This window comes from Cebus imitator, unplaced genomic scaffold (genome assembly GCF_001604975.1).
Source record: "Cebus imitator isolate Cc_AM_T3 unplaced genomic scaffold, Cebus_imitator-1.0 Scaffold222, whole genome shotgun sequence".
NCBI lineage: Eukaryota > Metazoa > Chordata > Mammalia > Primates > Cebidae > Cebus > Cebus imitator.
The window spans coordinates 1,324,999-1,341,085 of record NW_016107537.1 but is presented as its reverse complement, the minus strand read 5'-3'; the positions used below and the strand labels follow the sequence as shown (position 1 = coordinate 1,341,085).

At 43.8% G+C, this 16,087-nt stretch overlaps 1 protein-coding gene across 2 annotated transcripts in view; it reads left to right on the top strand.

The window, feature by feature from the left end:
- Positions 1-9,971, top strand: part of TTL (tubulin tyrosine ligase) — a 31,807-nt gene extending 21,836 nt beyond the window's left edge. Inside the window, exons 6-7 of one of the 2 annotated variants that reach the window (XM_017549815.2) lie at positions 5,136-5,279; positions 8,955-9,971. In XM_017549815.2, the coding sequence (XP_017405304.1) occupies positions 5,136-5,279; positions 8,955-9,069 (259 nt within the window). In that variant the 3' untranslated portion in view covers positions 9,070-9,971. The remainder of the gene's footprint in view (positions 1-5,135; positions 5,280-8,954) is intronic. The other variant, XM_017549816.2, reaches the window with a different exon arrangement.
- The last annotated feature ends 6,116 nt before the right edge of the window (positions 9,972-16,087 follow it).

Sequence of the window (16,087 nt, the reverse complement as noted above, 5' to 3'; positions counted from 1 at the left end):
CAGTGGCATGATCTTGGCAAACTGCAACCTCTGCCTCCCAGGCTCAAGCCATCCTCCCACCTCAGCCTCCTGAGCTACTGGGACTGCAGGCACAGGCTATCATGCCCAGCTAATTTTTGTATTTTTTTGTAGAGACAGGGTTTCCCCATTTTGCTGGTCTTGAACTCCTGGGTTCAAGCAATCTACGCACCTCAGCCTCCCAAAGTGCTAGGCCTGAGCCACCATGCCCAGCCAGTATTTCTTATTTATTTATCTAATTTTTATATAACCAATCTGGCTTTCTTTTGATTAACGTTTCAATTTTTCAGCTGGGTGTTTGGCTCCCTGTCTTTTTTTTTCTTTTCTTTTTTTTTAGTGCTTGCTCTAGGCATTACAATATACATATATCAATTATTTCACAGCTTTCTTAGAGTTAGTAATTTACCATTTAAAATAAAATGCAAAAACCTATAGCACATTCACTAAATCTTCCCCTCTATGTTATATGTATATATCTACACATTGACATCATTACCACATAATGTTATTATTTTTGCTATCAAATATATATATATATATATATATATATATATATATATATATTTGCACAGGTGTGATAGATTATCAGGTTGGATTCTTTTTAAACTATAAAACCAAACTCTATACTGTCTATAAGAAGCCCACTTTATAAAAGGAGAAAAATATTCTTTGATATTTACCCAGCTACTACTTTTGTTCTTCCTTCAGTTCTGAAGTTCTGAGTTTCTCTCTGGGATCATTTCCCTTCAAACTTAAGCATTTCTTTTAGAGCTTTTATATTTACCCATATACTTCCTTAAATTTTAAAGTTCTGAGTCTCTCTGTTAAGCCTTTCTTTTAAAACAGTTTTACTGCTGATAAATCTTCTTAATTTTCTGTCATCTGAGAGTATGTTTATTTTACCATCTTCTTGAAGGGCATTTTCACTGGATTGATACAAATCTGTGGCATTGTGTATCATTTCATCTCTCCATGGTTGTACTCATTCTTTTCTTCTGATATCTTTGTTAATCCTTTCTTCATCTATTAAAACCTATTAGACATTTTTATTTATTTTTATTTTATTTTATTTTTTTGGCAGATAGATAGCATCTATTAGACATTTTTAAAAGGTAAAAGCTTTTAAGCTGCTGTTAAACTCACCTATTGAGTTCTTGATTTTAGTTAGTGTGCTTTTTAGTTCTGAAACTTCCATTTGTTTCTTTTTTTTCTTTTTTTTTTAACTTAGCATTCTGGGAGTATATCTTTTTTTCATATTATAGTTGTCTTATGAAATTCTCCCATTTGCCTCATATTTTCTTGAACATAATGGCAGTTCTTTAACATCTGTATCTGATAACTCCAAAATCTGGATTACAAATGGCAGAGTAACTGCTATTCTAGAAATCTATTTCCAGAGCACATGTCCTTAAAAAACAAAGACAAAATATATATATTTTTGAGACAAAGTCTCCCTCTATCACCCAGGCCAGAGTGCAGTGGCACGATCTCAGCTCACTGCAACCTCCGCCTCCCCAAGTTCTACTTGAGAGGCTGAGGCAGGAGAATTGCTTGAACCCAGGAGGTAGAGGTTGCAGTGAACCGAGATCACATCACTACACTCCAGCCTGGGCAAAAGAGCAAGACTCTATCTTGGAAATCAATCAGTCAGTCAATCAGTCATGTGGCCGTTTATGTGAGGGTCTGTTCCTAGGATCTCCAGTCTGTCCCATTGTTCTGTCATCCACCATGTCAGTGCTATCCTGTCACAATAAGTGAGAGTTTTTCCTTGCTATATTCTCACGTAGAGCCAAGCAGAATAACTACAGGGCTTGGAGTCCCATTTCTGCAGGAAGTATAGGTGGTTGGAATTCTGACACCAGATAAACCAAGTTTGCTGGAAAAAGAATTCCTATTTTAGGCAAAAGCTTCATTGGAAGTTTGCGGCACCCCCTCCACATTGTTCAGTGCTGTTCAGAGTGTTGCTGCTGTGGTGCTATAAATGCTCCTGGCAGCTCTCAGGTTTTCTTTCTTTCCAGCTAGCCTCCTCCTAACTTCCCACTCCAGCCAAAAAAAAGATGGTACTGTATAAAGTCTCTGATGATAGATAAAAATCCTTTAAAGTGAATTATTAATCTTGAGCTTTCAGCAAATAAAAAAATTAAGTTTTGATTTGGTTCTGATTCTCAGTTTTCCTTTATATGTTGGAATGTAATGCTTCTTTCAATTTTATTTTATTTTATTTTGTTTTTTTGAGACAGAGTCGTGCTGAAATGCAGTGATGTGATCTCAGATCACTGCAACCTTCACCTTCCAGGTTCGAGTGATTCTCCTGCCTCAGCCTCTTGACTAGCTGGGCCTACAGGCATGTGCCACCATGCCCCACTAATTTTTTGCATTTTTAGTAGAGATGGGGTTTCACCATGTTGGCCAGGCTGGTTTTGAACTCCTGACCTCAAGTGATTTGCCCCCCTCAGCCTCCCAAAGTGCTAGGATTACAGGCATGAGCCACCACACCCAGCCTCAATTTTATATTTTAGTTTTTTTTCTCTTCTCTCTCTTTTTTACCATGAGCATCTGTTTAACTTTTTAATCTTCCTTAATCATAATATTTTAAAGTATTTTAATTAAAACAGGCTGAGTGTAGCAGCTCATGCCTGTAATCCCAGCACTTTGGTAGGCTGAGGCAGGTGGATCACTTGAGCCCAGGAGTTCAAGACCAGCCTGCGCAATATGACGAAACTCTGTCTCTACAATGTACAAAAAAAATTACCCGGGTGTGGTGGTGCATGCCTGTAGTCCCAGCTATTCAGTAGGCCAAGACCAGAGGATCACTTGAGCTCGAGGTGGTCAAGGCTGACTGCAGTGAGCCATGAGTGGGCCATTGCACTTCAGCCTGGGCAACAGAGTGACAGGGTCCTGCTTGTTTTTGGAGATAGGGTCTTGCTCTGTTTCCCAGGCTGGAGTGCAATGGTGTGATCTCTGCTCAGTGCAACCTCTGCTGCCAGGTTCAAGCGATTCTCCTGCTTCAGCCTCCTGAGTTGCTGGGATTACAGGCATGTGCCACAATGCCCAACTAATTTTTTTAAGTGGAGAGTCAGGGTTTCACCATGTTGTCCAGGCTGGTCTCAAACTCCTGACCTCAAGTGATCTACCTGCCTTGGCCTCCCAAATGTGCTGAGATTGCACGTGTGAGCCACCTCTCCTAGCCAAGAACATTTTAATAAAAGCAAAAGTTAAGGATATTCTTGTGTAGAACAGAGATTTTTTTTTTTTAATGTGATGTGTTCTTGTCGATGCACGTTGAATATGAATGGGAGAAGAAATTTTTTTTTTTTTTGAGACGGGGTCTCGCTATGTTGCCCAGGGTGGAGTGTAGTGGCTATTCACAGGTGCGACGTCACTGCTGATCAGCACGGATTCACCAAGTTCGCAGTGCCAAACTTAGTGCAGACACCCGATCGGCATAGTGCACTACAGCCCAGAACTCCTGGGCTCAAGCGATCCTCCCACCTCAAGCCTCCCAAGTAGTTGGGACTACAGGCATATGACCGGCGAGAGAAGAATTTTTATTATAATTAGTTTTTAAATGGCTTATCTTAAAAGAACCATTTAAACCAAAATAGTTTTTGAAGGTTTAAATGTATCTATTAAAATATTTTTCTTTTTAGGAAAAAAGAAAAGGAGATTGAAGTTTGTGGGGGGCTGAGGGAGGATTGACCTTGGCTCCAAGTTCACAAAGACCTCGGTTCTTTATTAAAGTCAGGAGTCAAAACCTACATCTAGAGCTACATCTTAGCATCTCAGAATTAGTCACATGTATGCCAGTTCCCTATGTCTTTGTCTTTGGCTGTTTTTGTTTTTTTGTTTTGTTTTGTTTTGTTTTGAGACAGAGTTTTGCTCTTTTGCCCAGGCCAGAGTGAAGTGGCCCAATCTCGCCTCACTGCAGCTGCAACCTCCGCCCCCTGTATTCAAGTGGTTCTCCTGCCTCAGACTCCTGAGTAGCTGGCGTTATAGGTGCCCGCCACCACGCCTGGCTAATTTTTCTGTTTTTAGTAAAGACAGAGTTTCACCATGTTGGCCAGGCTGCTCTCTTAACTCCTGACCTCAGGTGATCCACCCGCCTTGGCCTCCCAAAGAACTATGATTATAGGCATGAGCCACTGTTCCCAGTCGGCCCCTGTATCTTTTTCCTTCCAAATATACAGCTGTGTAGGACAGTTATCTCTGGTAACCCTAGAGTCATTGTAGCACATTTTATTTACTGAGATGAATGTTTTGCCTCAGGATTCAGTTGGGTGAAAAATCAGGGAAGATCTTTATAAAACAGAAATGGCATAGGTTTTCTGTAATGGTTGTAGATAAGAGGTATTTATTTCTAAATAATAGATGTATGGTTATCATAATGAAATATACTTGTTCATAAGAGTAACATTTATTAAATGCTTTTTAGGTTCCAAGAGTTAGGACAAGTTCCTTATGTAATTATCTCATTGAACAATCACTTGTCTAAGATTTTGGGCTGACCTGAGACCTTATGTACTTGTTCACTATATTTCTGAGATTCACTTTCAACTTTTTTCTGTGTCACTAAAATCCCGCCATTTTTCCATTCATTGGTGCTAATAATACTTCTACATTTCAACATTTAGTTTCAACATGTATAGCTCTTAAATCTTTTAATCAGCAATAATTAGGCATTAGAACTGGAACTGGTGAAATCATGAGGTCAGCTTTTTTTTTTTTTTTTTTTGCAAATCCTGCCCTTCGCCAAATGGCAGTCCATTCTTTACATGGCAAAGATACATGGAAATGTTTTATGTGTTATAAACAAACATGGCAGCAGCCCAGCTGTTGAAGGAATCTTCATTTATAGAGACCATGGTGACTCGGCACTCTCCTGCTTCTTGAGACATAGGAAAGCAGCTTTTGCCTGAAGAACATGAGTGGCTGCAGAGTTTTCTAACAAATGCTTGTTGAGTAACCTTCTCTTGAATAACCTGTTGGTAGTAAGTTGAAAAGAGGGAAGTCAAAGCTGATATTTGTATTCATCTCATGTAAAATGTGTCAAGCTCACCTCATGTCTTCCTTTTTTGGCCACCCTATTCTAATGAGCATTCCCCCCCACCACCTCACAGGAACTGCCTCCTGAGCGTGGAACCTGCCATTAGCACCAAGCACCTCCCTTACCAGAGCTTCCAGCTCTTCGGCTTTGACTTCATGGTGGATGAGGAGCTGAAGGTGTGGCTTATTGAAGTCAACGGTGCCCCTGCTTGTGCTCAGTAAGTCTGCACGTCATTGTGTTTTCACAAGTGGGAAGTTGGTTCTGCAGTTGGGATAGTCTGTGGGTGCAAGTGTAGATGCTTTGCCTGCTGTGAGGGAGGATGCCGCAGTGATAGGAGACCCTTGTTGAGGACTCTGTCTGGCAGGGGGCTTTGCTGAGTCCATTTCCTTTCCCATTTTTCCATGTATTGTCAGCAGATAGGATAGTGCAGTGGCTCATGCCTATCAGCACTTTGGAAGGTCAAGGCAGGTAGACTATCTGAGCCCAGGAGTTCAAGACCAGCCTGGTCAACAGGGCAAAACCCCATCTCTACAAAAAAATACAAATTAGTTAGACATGGTGGTGTGTGCCTATAGTCCCAGCTGCTCCGGAGGCTGAGGTGGGAGGATCACTTGAGCCTGGGAGGTCGAGGCTGCAAGGAGCCATGATCACGACACTGCACTGCAGCCTGGGCAACAGGGCAAGACCCTGTCTCAAAAGAAAACAGTAAGTAAGCAGGTAGCCTGTGCTCAGGTGGGTGGGAGATACCATGAGAGTGTTAAAGCTCATTACTGCCGAGAGACCCGTGTGACAAGCGGAGTCAGCAGGATCCTATGATGTGGCAACCCAGAAGTTCAGCGGCTCCTGAGGCAGGAAGGAGTCTGAGAAGGCATCTTAGACATGGTGGATCTGGAGCTGGGGTGCAAGAAGAGGGCTCAGCTGCACCAAAGGGCGGTAGGGAGAGTCTTCTGAAAGGGGTGCAGCGTCCTACAGGTCCTCGCCCTGTCCTGGGCTCTGTGCAGGTCTGGGAGATGCCCAGAGGAAAAGAAGCTCCTGGGAACCTGCCCTCCGGAACTTCTGCTTCTCTTGGGAGAAGCCTGGCTGTAGCATGAGCATCACGGAGTCATGAAGGAAGGAGGAAGTTAAGTGGGGACCTTCTGTGGAAGGCCTTACATGTCAGGGAAAGTCACTCGTACTCAATTTTCTTGTGCTGCGGGTTCTGCTGAAGATCCACTTTTATCACGTGAAGACCCTTTTGGTTCCCATCTACATCTTGAAGAAATTGAGTGATTTTTCAGAATATTTAAGAGATAGTCCTGTACCTGCAAGAGACAGCATCAACACACAAGTTGTTCTTTGGTTAGAAGCTAGGCCTTTGCCATTGCCTGCTGGTTGTGACAGGCATGATTCGTCTTGTTCATTGGTCTCTGTAGCTGATAAGTGCTTATTAGGTGCCGCCTACCTGGTCAGGCTCTGTACAAGGCCCTGAGTTCACAGTGGGGAACAAAGAGACACAGTCCCTTCCCTTCATGAGAAGAGACTGGGCAGACAGGGACCAGGCAGATGTCAATTACAAACAAGGACAAGTGCTTTAATAGAGAACAAAGGATGTTGAGAGAGAATGTAACTGAGCCAAGTGCACATGATGGGAAGTGAGGTTGGACCGAGATCTGAAGGCGGAATGCAAGCTAGATGAGCTAAGCGCGGAAGAAGGCAGGGCTCTGCACCTTCCCTCACCGCATTGACAGTGCCCAGTCTCACCTGCTGTCCTTTCCATCAGGGATTTGGCCCTCCATGGTGCTCTAGACCTTACCCTCCTCCCGCTCCTGTCCTCTCATCTGGCTCATTTATGTTGTCACCTTTTCCCGTCTCTGCTGCATAGTTCATATCAGCATATGCATTCCCAGTGAATTTTCCCAACTATTCAAAAAGATGTTCTCCCCTGATGCCATATCCTGTTCTAATGATCACGCCTTCTCCAGTTCCCTTCACAGCCAAGCTCTGGAGAGCAGCTTCTGTACAAGCTGTCTTCTCTTCCTCTGTTTCCATCCGTGCTCTGGTCCATTCCAGGCTGGCTTCCATCCTGATTGCCCCACAGAAACTGTTCTTTGCAGGTCCCCAGCCAAGTCCTTATTGCCACTTCCAGCAGTCTCTTTCTGTCCCCACCTCCTTGGACCCGTCAGCAGCATTCGAGTCAGCTGACAGCCCTCGCTGAGCTGCCCTCCTGTCGTGGCTGGGCACTTGGTGCTGGGCAGGCTTGCCTCGGGAGGTGTGGGCAAGCTGGGCTCCGTCTTCCTCATCCAGTGCCTCTGGTCTTGGGCCTGGGTGTTCAGCTCCTCTCTCTATATATGATCTCATCGAACTTCATGATTTTAAAATTACCAGATTACATCACAGCCCAGAGATGCAGACTAGTATCTGCATCTGCCTTCCCTGCCAGAATGTCCCCCTACCTACCTCCCAGACTTGTTGATCTCAGTGGCCACCCGCTGTTCCCCCTAGAGCCTAAGCTGGAACTTGACAGTGATCCTGCCTTTGCTTTCTCTTCCCCTCAGGTTCTGTCCATCAGGGTCCCATGGGTTCTGCCTCCAGCCTCTGGAGTCCTCTGCCCTCCATTTGCACTGCCATCACCCTTGCACAGGTCATCTTCCACCATAGCGAAGGTTTTGGCACAGAGCCTCCTAACTGGGGTCCACTTCTGCTCTTGTCCCAGTGAAATCCGTCCTCCCAGAGCAGCCAGTGTGTAAAGTGGACACCAGACCATGCCATTCACCAGACTTCCCATTACACCTGGGACACAAACCATACTCCTCCCTCCACCTGCAAAGCCACCTCTCCAGCTTCACCCTAAGCCACCATTTCCCTGGATTGCTCTTATCTGCAGTGGACCTTTGTGATTTCTGTTACCTGTGTGTGGAATCCCCACCACCACCACCACCACTACCACCACCACATCTTACCATGGTTGGCTTCTGCTTTGACAAAACAACATCTTGAGGAAGCTTTCCCTGAACAGTCCTATCTCCAATTTTCTCTAGCCAGAGCCTTTGCAGTTTCCTTCATTACACTAACTGCCATCAAACTAACTCATCAGAAGATACTGTGTGTGTGTGTGTGTGTGTGTGTGTGTGTGTGTGTGTGTGTGTGTGTTTCTACCCTGTCATCCATTCTCTGCCTGCCTTCTATTCATCCCTGGGTCTTGGCTTAGCTGTCACTGAAGAGTCTTCCCCTGTTGCTGGGGAGTCTTGTTCAGTGTCCCTTCAATTATGCTGAGTTGGTCCTTTTCCTGGGTAGGGCCTGCCCCTCTGTGTAATGCAGGATGGCTCTTACACGCTCTTGAAGTTGCCTGCCTTCCCTGCCAGTTGTCTGTCTTGTTCACCTGCAAGGCCTTTCATCAGTATTTGCTGAGGGAATGCTTTATCTTCATGCAAAGCCTTCTGTAGCATTTGTATGTACAGTGGCAACCAGTTTTAGAAATGTGATCATGAAATAGACTTTCTAAGGTAGATCTTGGTAAAAATCAAAAACAGGAAAAACTGCCAGGCATGGTCCCAAGTGAATTGGCTTATGCCTATAATCCCAGCACTTTGGGAGGCCAAGATGAGAGGGTTGCTTGAGCTCAGGAGTTCAAGAGCAGCATGGACAACATAGCAAGACCCCATCTCTACAAAAAGTTAAAAAATTAGCTGGGCACGGTAGTACACACCTGTAGTGCCAGCTACTTGGGAGGCTTAGGTGGGAGGATCCCTTGAGCCCAGGAATTTAAGGCTGCAGTGAGCCATGATTGCACCACTGCATGCCAACTTGGGAGACAGAGCAAAACCGTTTCAAAAACAAACAAAAAACATTGATTTCTTTTTTTGCTTGCACTTTGACGAATGTCCTCAATGATGATTTTTAAAACACATTTCAGAAAGCTCTATGCAGAACTGTGCCAGGGCATCGTGGACATAGCCATTTCCAGTGTCTTCCCACCCCCAGACGTGGAGCAGCCGCAGACCCAGCCAGCTGCCTTCATCAAGCTGTGACGCAGGGGCACTCCCAGCTGCCTTGGCAAGAGCACGGGGTCCTGCTCCAGGGGACGGTGAAATGACTGGATTGCTCTTTATCCAGCCACAGTGGGGGAAAGAAAGGCAACTTCACAAAGATGGGATGGAAGAAGGCATGTGAGCAGAAGAGGCGACTCTCGAAGAGGGGGTTGCTCAGGGGGGCTTCCCGGGTGGAGCTCTCGGCAATGCTGTTGAGACTTTTGAAAACTGAAGCAAATGTCTCTGAGAAGAGAACAAAATATTATTCTTGGGGGGGAAAGCAGGGATTTATCTTTCTATATTCTCATCCTTTAAAACAACTTTGTACACAAAGGCAGCCTTGTGAGCAGAGCCCCTTCCCCTCTCCCCGGGAACAGCAGGGCACTGGGACCTCTGGTCGGTGCCTCCCACCCACTGCAGCCCTAGTGCCTTAGCTCCATGCCCGGCTGCAGCCCCGCTGCTCTGGGCCATGGATTGAACTTCAGAGCATTTTGGAAGTTGCCTGCGTGTTCCCCGCCCATCCGCTTCATAACACTCTGCTACACCAAGCTCTGGACAAGCATGCACCAACAGTCCTTAGTTTTGTGCTGGGCGCTGGCCTCTCGGCGAAGGTGGTCCCTCATCACCTTCCTGATGGTGTTTGGTCAGTCACCTGTCAGGGTTTGTGCGGGTTGGGCCCTAAACAGCATATGCTGCTCTAAGTCTGCTCTCTGCATGTTTTAGAAACAAAGTGGCAAGTCTGCCCTGAACCTGTAAGCATCAAATAAGCATGAGAGAGAAAAAACATGATATATTGCTTTACTTGATAGGTTGAATGTGGTAGGTCTTTCAAAATATGATGATTCAGTTTTTTTCTTTGTTTTAACCAGAATTCTAAATGCAAGTTTGCTGAGTTCCCTTTTTTTTTTAAACCTTTGTAAAAACCTCTCTGAGGATCAGAAGACAGTAAAATTCCACTCCCCAAGTGGCCCTGCCCCAGACACAGGTTGCTTTCCTCTTTTTGTTCTTCTTGTGTTCTGCAGTAGCTAGAGGGGCAGGTTTCCTTCCAGGAAGGATTCTGAGTTCCTGTGCATCAGGAGAATATATATCCTGCCTGAATGGAAAAGTCCTCTAGAATGGGAAAAAAGTGGTTTCAGCTCCACACAGGGTCTTGTGAGTCTCAACAAATGTGTACTGTTAGAAGTGGTTTCCACTTACTCAATTAACTAATACTTTGTAGGCTTTTCAGGAGGCCACATTACTAGCAGTAGGAAGAACAAGATGTCATTTGTGTTCGGTGTGAGCTGAGTAATCAGGCCTTTCCTAGAGTGTCCTGGAAATCACAGTGACCCATTGAAAACCGCACTCCTCCCCGGAACGTGGCATGTCCTTTCTTCATGCCTGTGTGCACTCCATTCGTTGTTTCTCCTTGGCTCACGAGAACATTTCTGCAGTCAGGTGAGACTTTTACAGAAGAGGAGAAAATGAATGCCTCCTTGAACATGATAAGATGTGAGAGCTTACAATGAAAAGGCAATGATGATAGAAGTTATTTCATAGGTGCGGCACTAGTTGATAGGATGTGAGGGCGTTACTTCGGGGTGAAGTGGAGAGGGTCCCAAATGAATGGGCTCTCATGGCAATTGGGAATGACAGTATAAATGTCCTGAGGGTTACCCAGAATACAGGTTTAAAAGTCTGCCTGTAGAGCAAAATAAAACAGTTAGTTGTAATTATTAATCCTTGAGGCCCAACGCAGCTGATGGGTTGGTGTTTGGGAACTTCTGAGAAGGGAGTGAAGTCTGATCAGATCCTGGGAAGAGGTATACCCAGTTAGAACGTATAGGGTGCTGGGTTCCTGGCAAGTCTGGGGGAGCTGGTGACAGGGAAAGCATGGACGTTTTTGTAATACTGTCACATGCTAACACAGGTTTGTAATTATCTTTTGGACCCAAATTACATTGACAGAGATAAGAATTCAGATGTTAGGAAGACTGTGAATCTTGATAGATTTTCTAAGAAACCTGAATCAATGGCATATATATTAGGGAAGTAAGACTTTAAGAAAAGAAAAAGTTATTCCTTATTCCTCATGTGGCTTCCAATAAGTATCTTATACACTTATTTCTTTTTTAAAAATATTTTTAAAAATTTTTAAATTATTTTTTATAGAGACGTGGTCTCGCTATGTTGTCCAGGCTGGATTACAGTGGCTATTTGCAGCTGCAATCATAGCACACTGCAGCCTCGAATTTCTGGGCTTGAGTGATTCTCCCGTCTCAGCCTCCTGGGTAGCTGGGACTACGGGTGCATACCAGCAAGCCTGGCTTTATTCATTTTTGGTCATGTGGAATGGCTGGTTCTGAACTGTTCCATTCCTTTCCATGATGTCCTTGACACAGAAGGTCATGCCTGGCTCCCAGTCAGGCCTCATACTTTTGGTCCATGTAAGTGCTGCCCGTTGCTGGGGGAGGAGCTATTGTTTATTTGGAAATATCAGTTGCAATCATGGTTCTGTCATTTGACTGCACAGTATCAGAGGAGCCTGTTAACCTCTCTGTGCCTTAGTTTCTTAGCCCATGAAAGAGATCATTGCCTGACCCAGGGACTACCTCAAGGGCTTTTGATGAAGACAAGTGACAGTAGGAAGACGCAAAGCCTTTAATACCAAGGTTCTCAACATTAAGCACATGCTGGAATGACTCATGAAGTTTTTAAAAAATGTTGGTGCCCAAAAAAAAAAAAACCAAAAAAACAATGTTGGTGCCCACTCTTCCCCGCTCCTCCTGGCCAATTAAATCAGAACCTCAAACAGCAACATCCTTTGAGATGCCTTGAACCACTGCTTGAGAAGGAAGGACACACACATTATTACCTTGGAAGAATTGCATAAGGCTTATGACTTAAAAAAAAAAATTCTTCTTGGAAACACAACCATTTCTTTAAGAATGACCAGATATTGCCATATGTATTTCTGGTGCAAGCAAATGTTGTCTAAGCAGTTTCTCTGTTTGCTTGTCATAGCAGCATTTGGAAACTCGAACATGAATTCATTTATGTAAATAGCTTATGAAGCTTTGACAACAAATGTAAACAGACATGAAATTATAAACCTGCTAAATATGTATTAAGGTTATTAATTATTGAAAGTCCCCTTGCCCCACACTCAACTCCTATGGCAATTATGAACTCCATTTTACCAAGAACATTTAAGTGCCTCAGCATCTGTATGATATAGTGGAGCAGGTGCTGGCATAGGTACCAGCTGACGTGTGTCACTAGCTCTGTGGGATGATTGCCACATACATGGAACACCTGGGAGTGCTGGAAATGTACTGGGACCGAAGGTACAAAGTGTGTTTTCATTCACAGTAGAGGCTGTGGCAAGCAGGAGGAGGTCCAGCCCTCTTGCAGGTGTGGTGAGAGGCTCTACTAGCAAAGACATGGGTGCCAGAGTGGGTTCCATGTAGCATGTGGGTGCTGTAGAGAAAATTCAATGATGTACATGACTGATCCTGGACACAAAATCTGTACTGGAGAGGAAATGACTGCTGAAATAAGGCAATTGTATGAATATTTAAAATGCCTGAAACACTAAAGTAAAGTAATGATATTTCAAGTGTTTTTGTGCCCTTTGGTTCTTGTTGACTGTCCCAGGATATCACTGGTCATTTAAATTCACCACACAATTAGCCGGGTGTGGTGGCGCATGCCTGTGGTCCCAGCTACTCCGGAGGCTGATGTGGGAGGATCACTTGAGGCTGTGGTGTGAGGCTGCAGTGAGCCATGTTCACACCACTGTACTCTAGCGTGGGAAACAGAGCGAGACCCTGTCTCAAAAATAAATAAATAAATAAAAATCCATGATGCCATTACTCAGGGGTAAACAGACTTGCTGTAAAAGACCAGATAGTAAATCTGCTAGGCTTTGCAAGCCATATAGGGTCTCTGTGTGTACTTTTTTTCTCCAACTCTTAAAAAATACAAAAACTCTTCTTAGCTCTTAGGCCATATAAAAGCAGGCCAAATGTGGCAGTAATTTGCTGACCCCAGGACGTTACCGGATACATAAGCGAACAGATTGTCCTTCAAAACTGACGAGCTGCTCAGTGAAGCACTGAGACAGTTTCAGCTGCCAGAGTCCCAGCCCATCGTTTCTCATGTGTCTTGTGTATTGTCTGCATCATGATACAATTTGTTAAGTGAGGCCTGTGGTTGTGAAAGAGAGTTGTGCGTGCATCACACATGGGGTGGAGCTGCAAAGGCTTCTGAAATCAGGCTACTTCATATAGCCAGACAGCCAAGAAGTTCTTAGAAAGCGTTTCACCAAGGCCAGGTTTTTAAGTATCTACAAACCTCATACACATCAGGTGCTTAGTCTTGTGGATAGAAAGTTTCATTAATGCAATTTGTCATTAAATTGTAACTTCCTGTGCAATAAGGCTGAATGCTTTGGGCATCTTTCCCTTGTATGGCTGGCCTGCCTTCTGTGGCTGCTTCTACTTCATAAATATACCTCTGGCACAGAGGAGGTTTCCATGCCAGAAGGCCTGGTATAGGCACCTCACTCTGAACAGGTTTCACAAACAGCATGACACATTCCTACTGGACCCAGCAGAGACTGCATGGGCAGGGTGCAGGGGGCAAGCAGACATGGACTTAGGCAGGCAGCTACTTAGGAGCCTGAGGGTGGACAGGTCCAAAGCCTTTGGTGGACTTCTCTTAAAGACTGGCCCCACTTGCTGTCAGTAACTGTACCTTCTTAACTTTAAGTTCTCCCATAGCCCAGAGGTGTAGTAATATTTTAAAGGTGTTTTCCCCAAAGCATCCCTCTATATCTTCGTCTATTTTGTATTGCTGTAATAGAATGCTACAGAGAAGTATATTTGGCTCACAGTTTTAGAGGATGAGAAGTCCGATATCAAGGGGTCATATCTGGTGATGGCCTTCTTGCTGCCTCATAGGATGGCAGAAAGCATCACATGGCAAAACAGAAAGGGAGTCTAACTCATCCTTTCACCAGCAGCCCACTCCTGTAATAACTAACTCAGTCCTGGGATAACATCATTAATGTATTAATGAGAGTAGCGCTCTCATGACCTAATAATCACCTCTTACAAGTCCCACCTCTCAACACTATTGTAATAGAGATTAACTTTCCGACACGTTTACTTTGGGGAACACATTCAAACCATAGCAATCCCTAAAGGCAAAGGAAAATGAACCCCTGTCCAATGCAGTACATAGTAGCACAACTTATAGATTGTTACAAGCATAATTCCTTTTAAAACTTAGGAGAGGACATCAGTAGGAATAATAAAGTAAGAACCTCTGAAAACCCTTTCTTCCTTAAAGCAATGAGAACACTAGCAAAACTGTCTAGACATTAACCAGAGGCTTGCAGCCATCGATTTATTCAAGAAAAGGGTTGCATGTGGGTAAGAAGAGGTTTCTGACATTTTAAGAGACCCTATTCCCACTCTCCCTTTCCCAAACTCCATAACAGCCTTGGTCACACAATCATGGTGACATCCGGCAGCCAAGCCACCACTGTAGGGCTCAAAAGGGGATTGGAGCTCCTCCAAAGCCTCATTACCAGGGAATTGCCATTTGATCTTTTTGGTAGTTCCAGGTAAGTGTCAACTCCTAGGTTCTGTCTTTATTTGATGTGACTAAGAGGTTACCCAGTGTGAACAACCTTTTCCCTGGGTGCATTTGTCAGAAAAAATCAACAGCAATTCTTTAACATCTCAACTTCCTAAGATGGCTGGAAGTAACTGTCAGAACAAAAAAACTGACCAAAAGACTTAGAAGAAAAAGCTGGGAATGAGATGTCAATAAGATGTTTCGAGAAGCTTTAACCTATTCCTGAGAATACAGAAGGCCACACATGTGTATATGGCTGTGCACATGCCCAAAGAGACCTGAGAATTGTCTAGCTCTTACATCTGTCTGACCTTAAGGGTCTGCACAAGCAGAGAGGACAGAGGCAGAGGGAGGGAGGGGAGGAGGAAAAGTAGGAAGAAGCGAAAGAGAGAGAGGAGGAAGGAAAGAAATGCAAGCAGAAAGAGGGAAAGGGGAGGAAAGAGGGAGGGAGGGAGGGAGGAAGGGAGTGAAGGAAGGGAGGGTGGGGAGAAAGGAAGGAAGAGAAGGAGGGAGAGAGGGAGGGCTGGAAGTTTATAAAACAGAACCAAGCAGAAATTTGGAAGTTACAAAGTACAAAAATATGAATGAAAAATTTACTTGAGAATTTATAAAAGGTTTGAACTGCAGTGAATTAGAAGTTATTTGAGATGATCCTGTCTGAGGAACAGAAAAAAAAAACAGCAAAGAAAAATGATCAGTACTTCAGAGACCTGTCAGACAGCACCAAACATACTAATATACACATAATAGGAGTTGTAGAATAGAGAAGTGAGAGAGAGAAGGGGATAAAATATATTTGAAGAAATAGTGACCAAAACCTTTTCCATTTTGATGAAAAACATTAAAGTGAATCCAAGAAGCTCAACAAATTCTAAGTAGGAAAAGACTCAGAATCCACCTCAAGACACAGCAGCCACTAAGAAAATATTTTAAATATATAGTAAAAAAAATGAAATGACAAACTGAAATATTACGCTAAAAAAATACCTATTTAAGAAAAGAGAAGGAAGTAATGAAAAAAATGGAGAAAAAAAGAGGCAGCGGAAACAGTAAAATGGTAGATAAATCCTGCCTTATCAGTAATTTCATTAAATGCAGATGAATTCGGCACTCCAATCAGAAGGTAGAGATTGGCAAATTGGTTTTTTTTTTAAATCATGATCCAACTATATGTTAGCTACAAAAAAACACACTTCATTTTATTTTTATTATTTAGAGACAGAGTCTTGCTCGGTTGCCTAGTTTGGAGTGCAGTGGTATAATGACAGCTCACTGTAGCCTCAAACTTCTGGGTTCAAGAAATCTTCCCACCTCAGCCACCCAAGTAGCTGGAACTATGGGTGCTTGCCACTGTACTTGGCTAATTTAAAACAATTTTTTTTTTTTTTTTTTT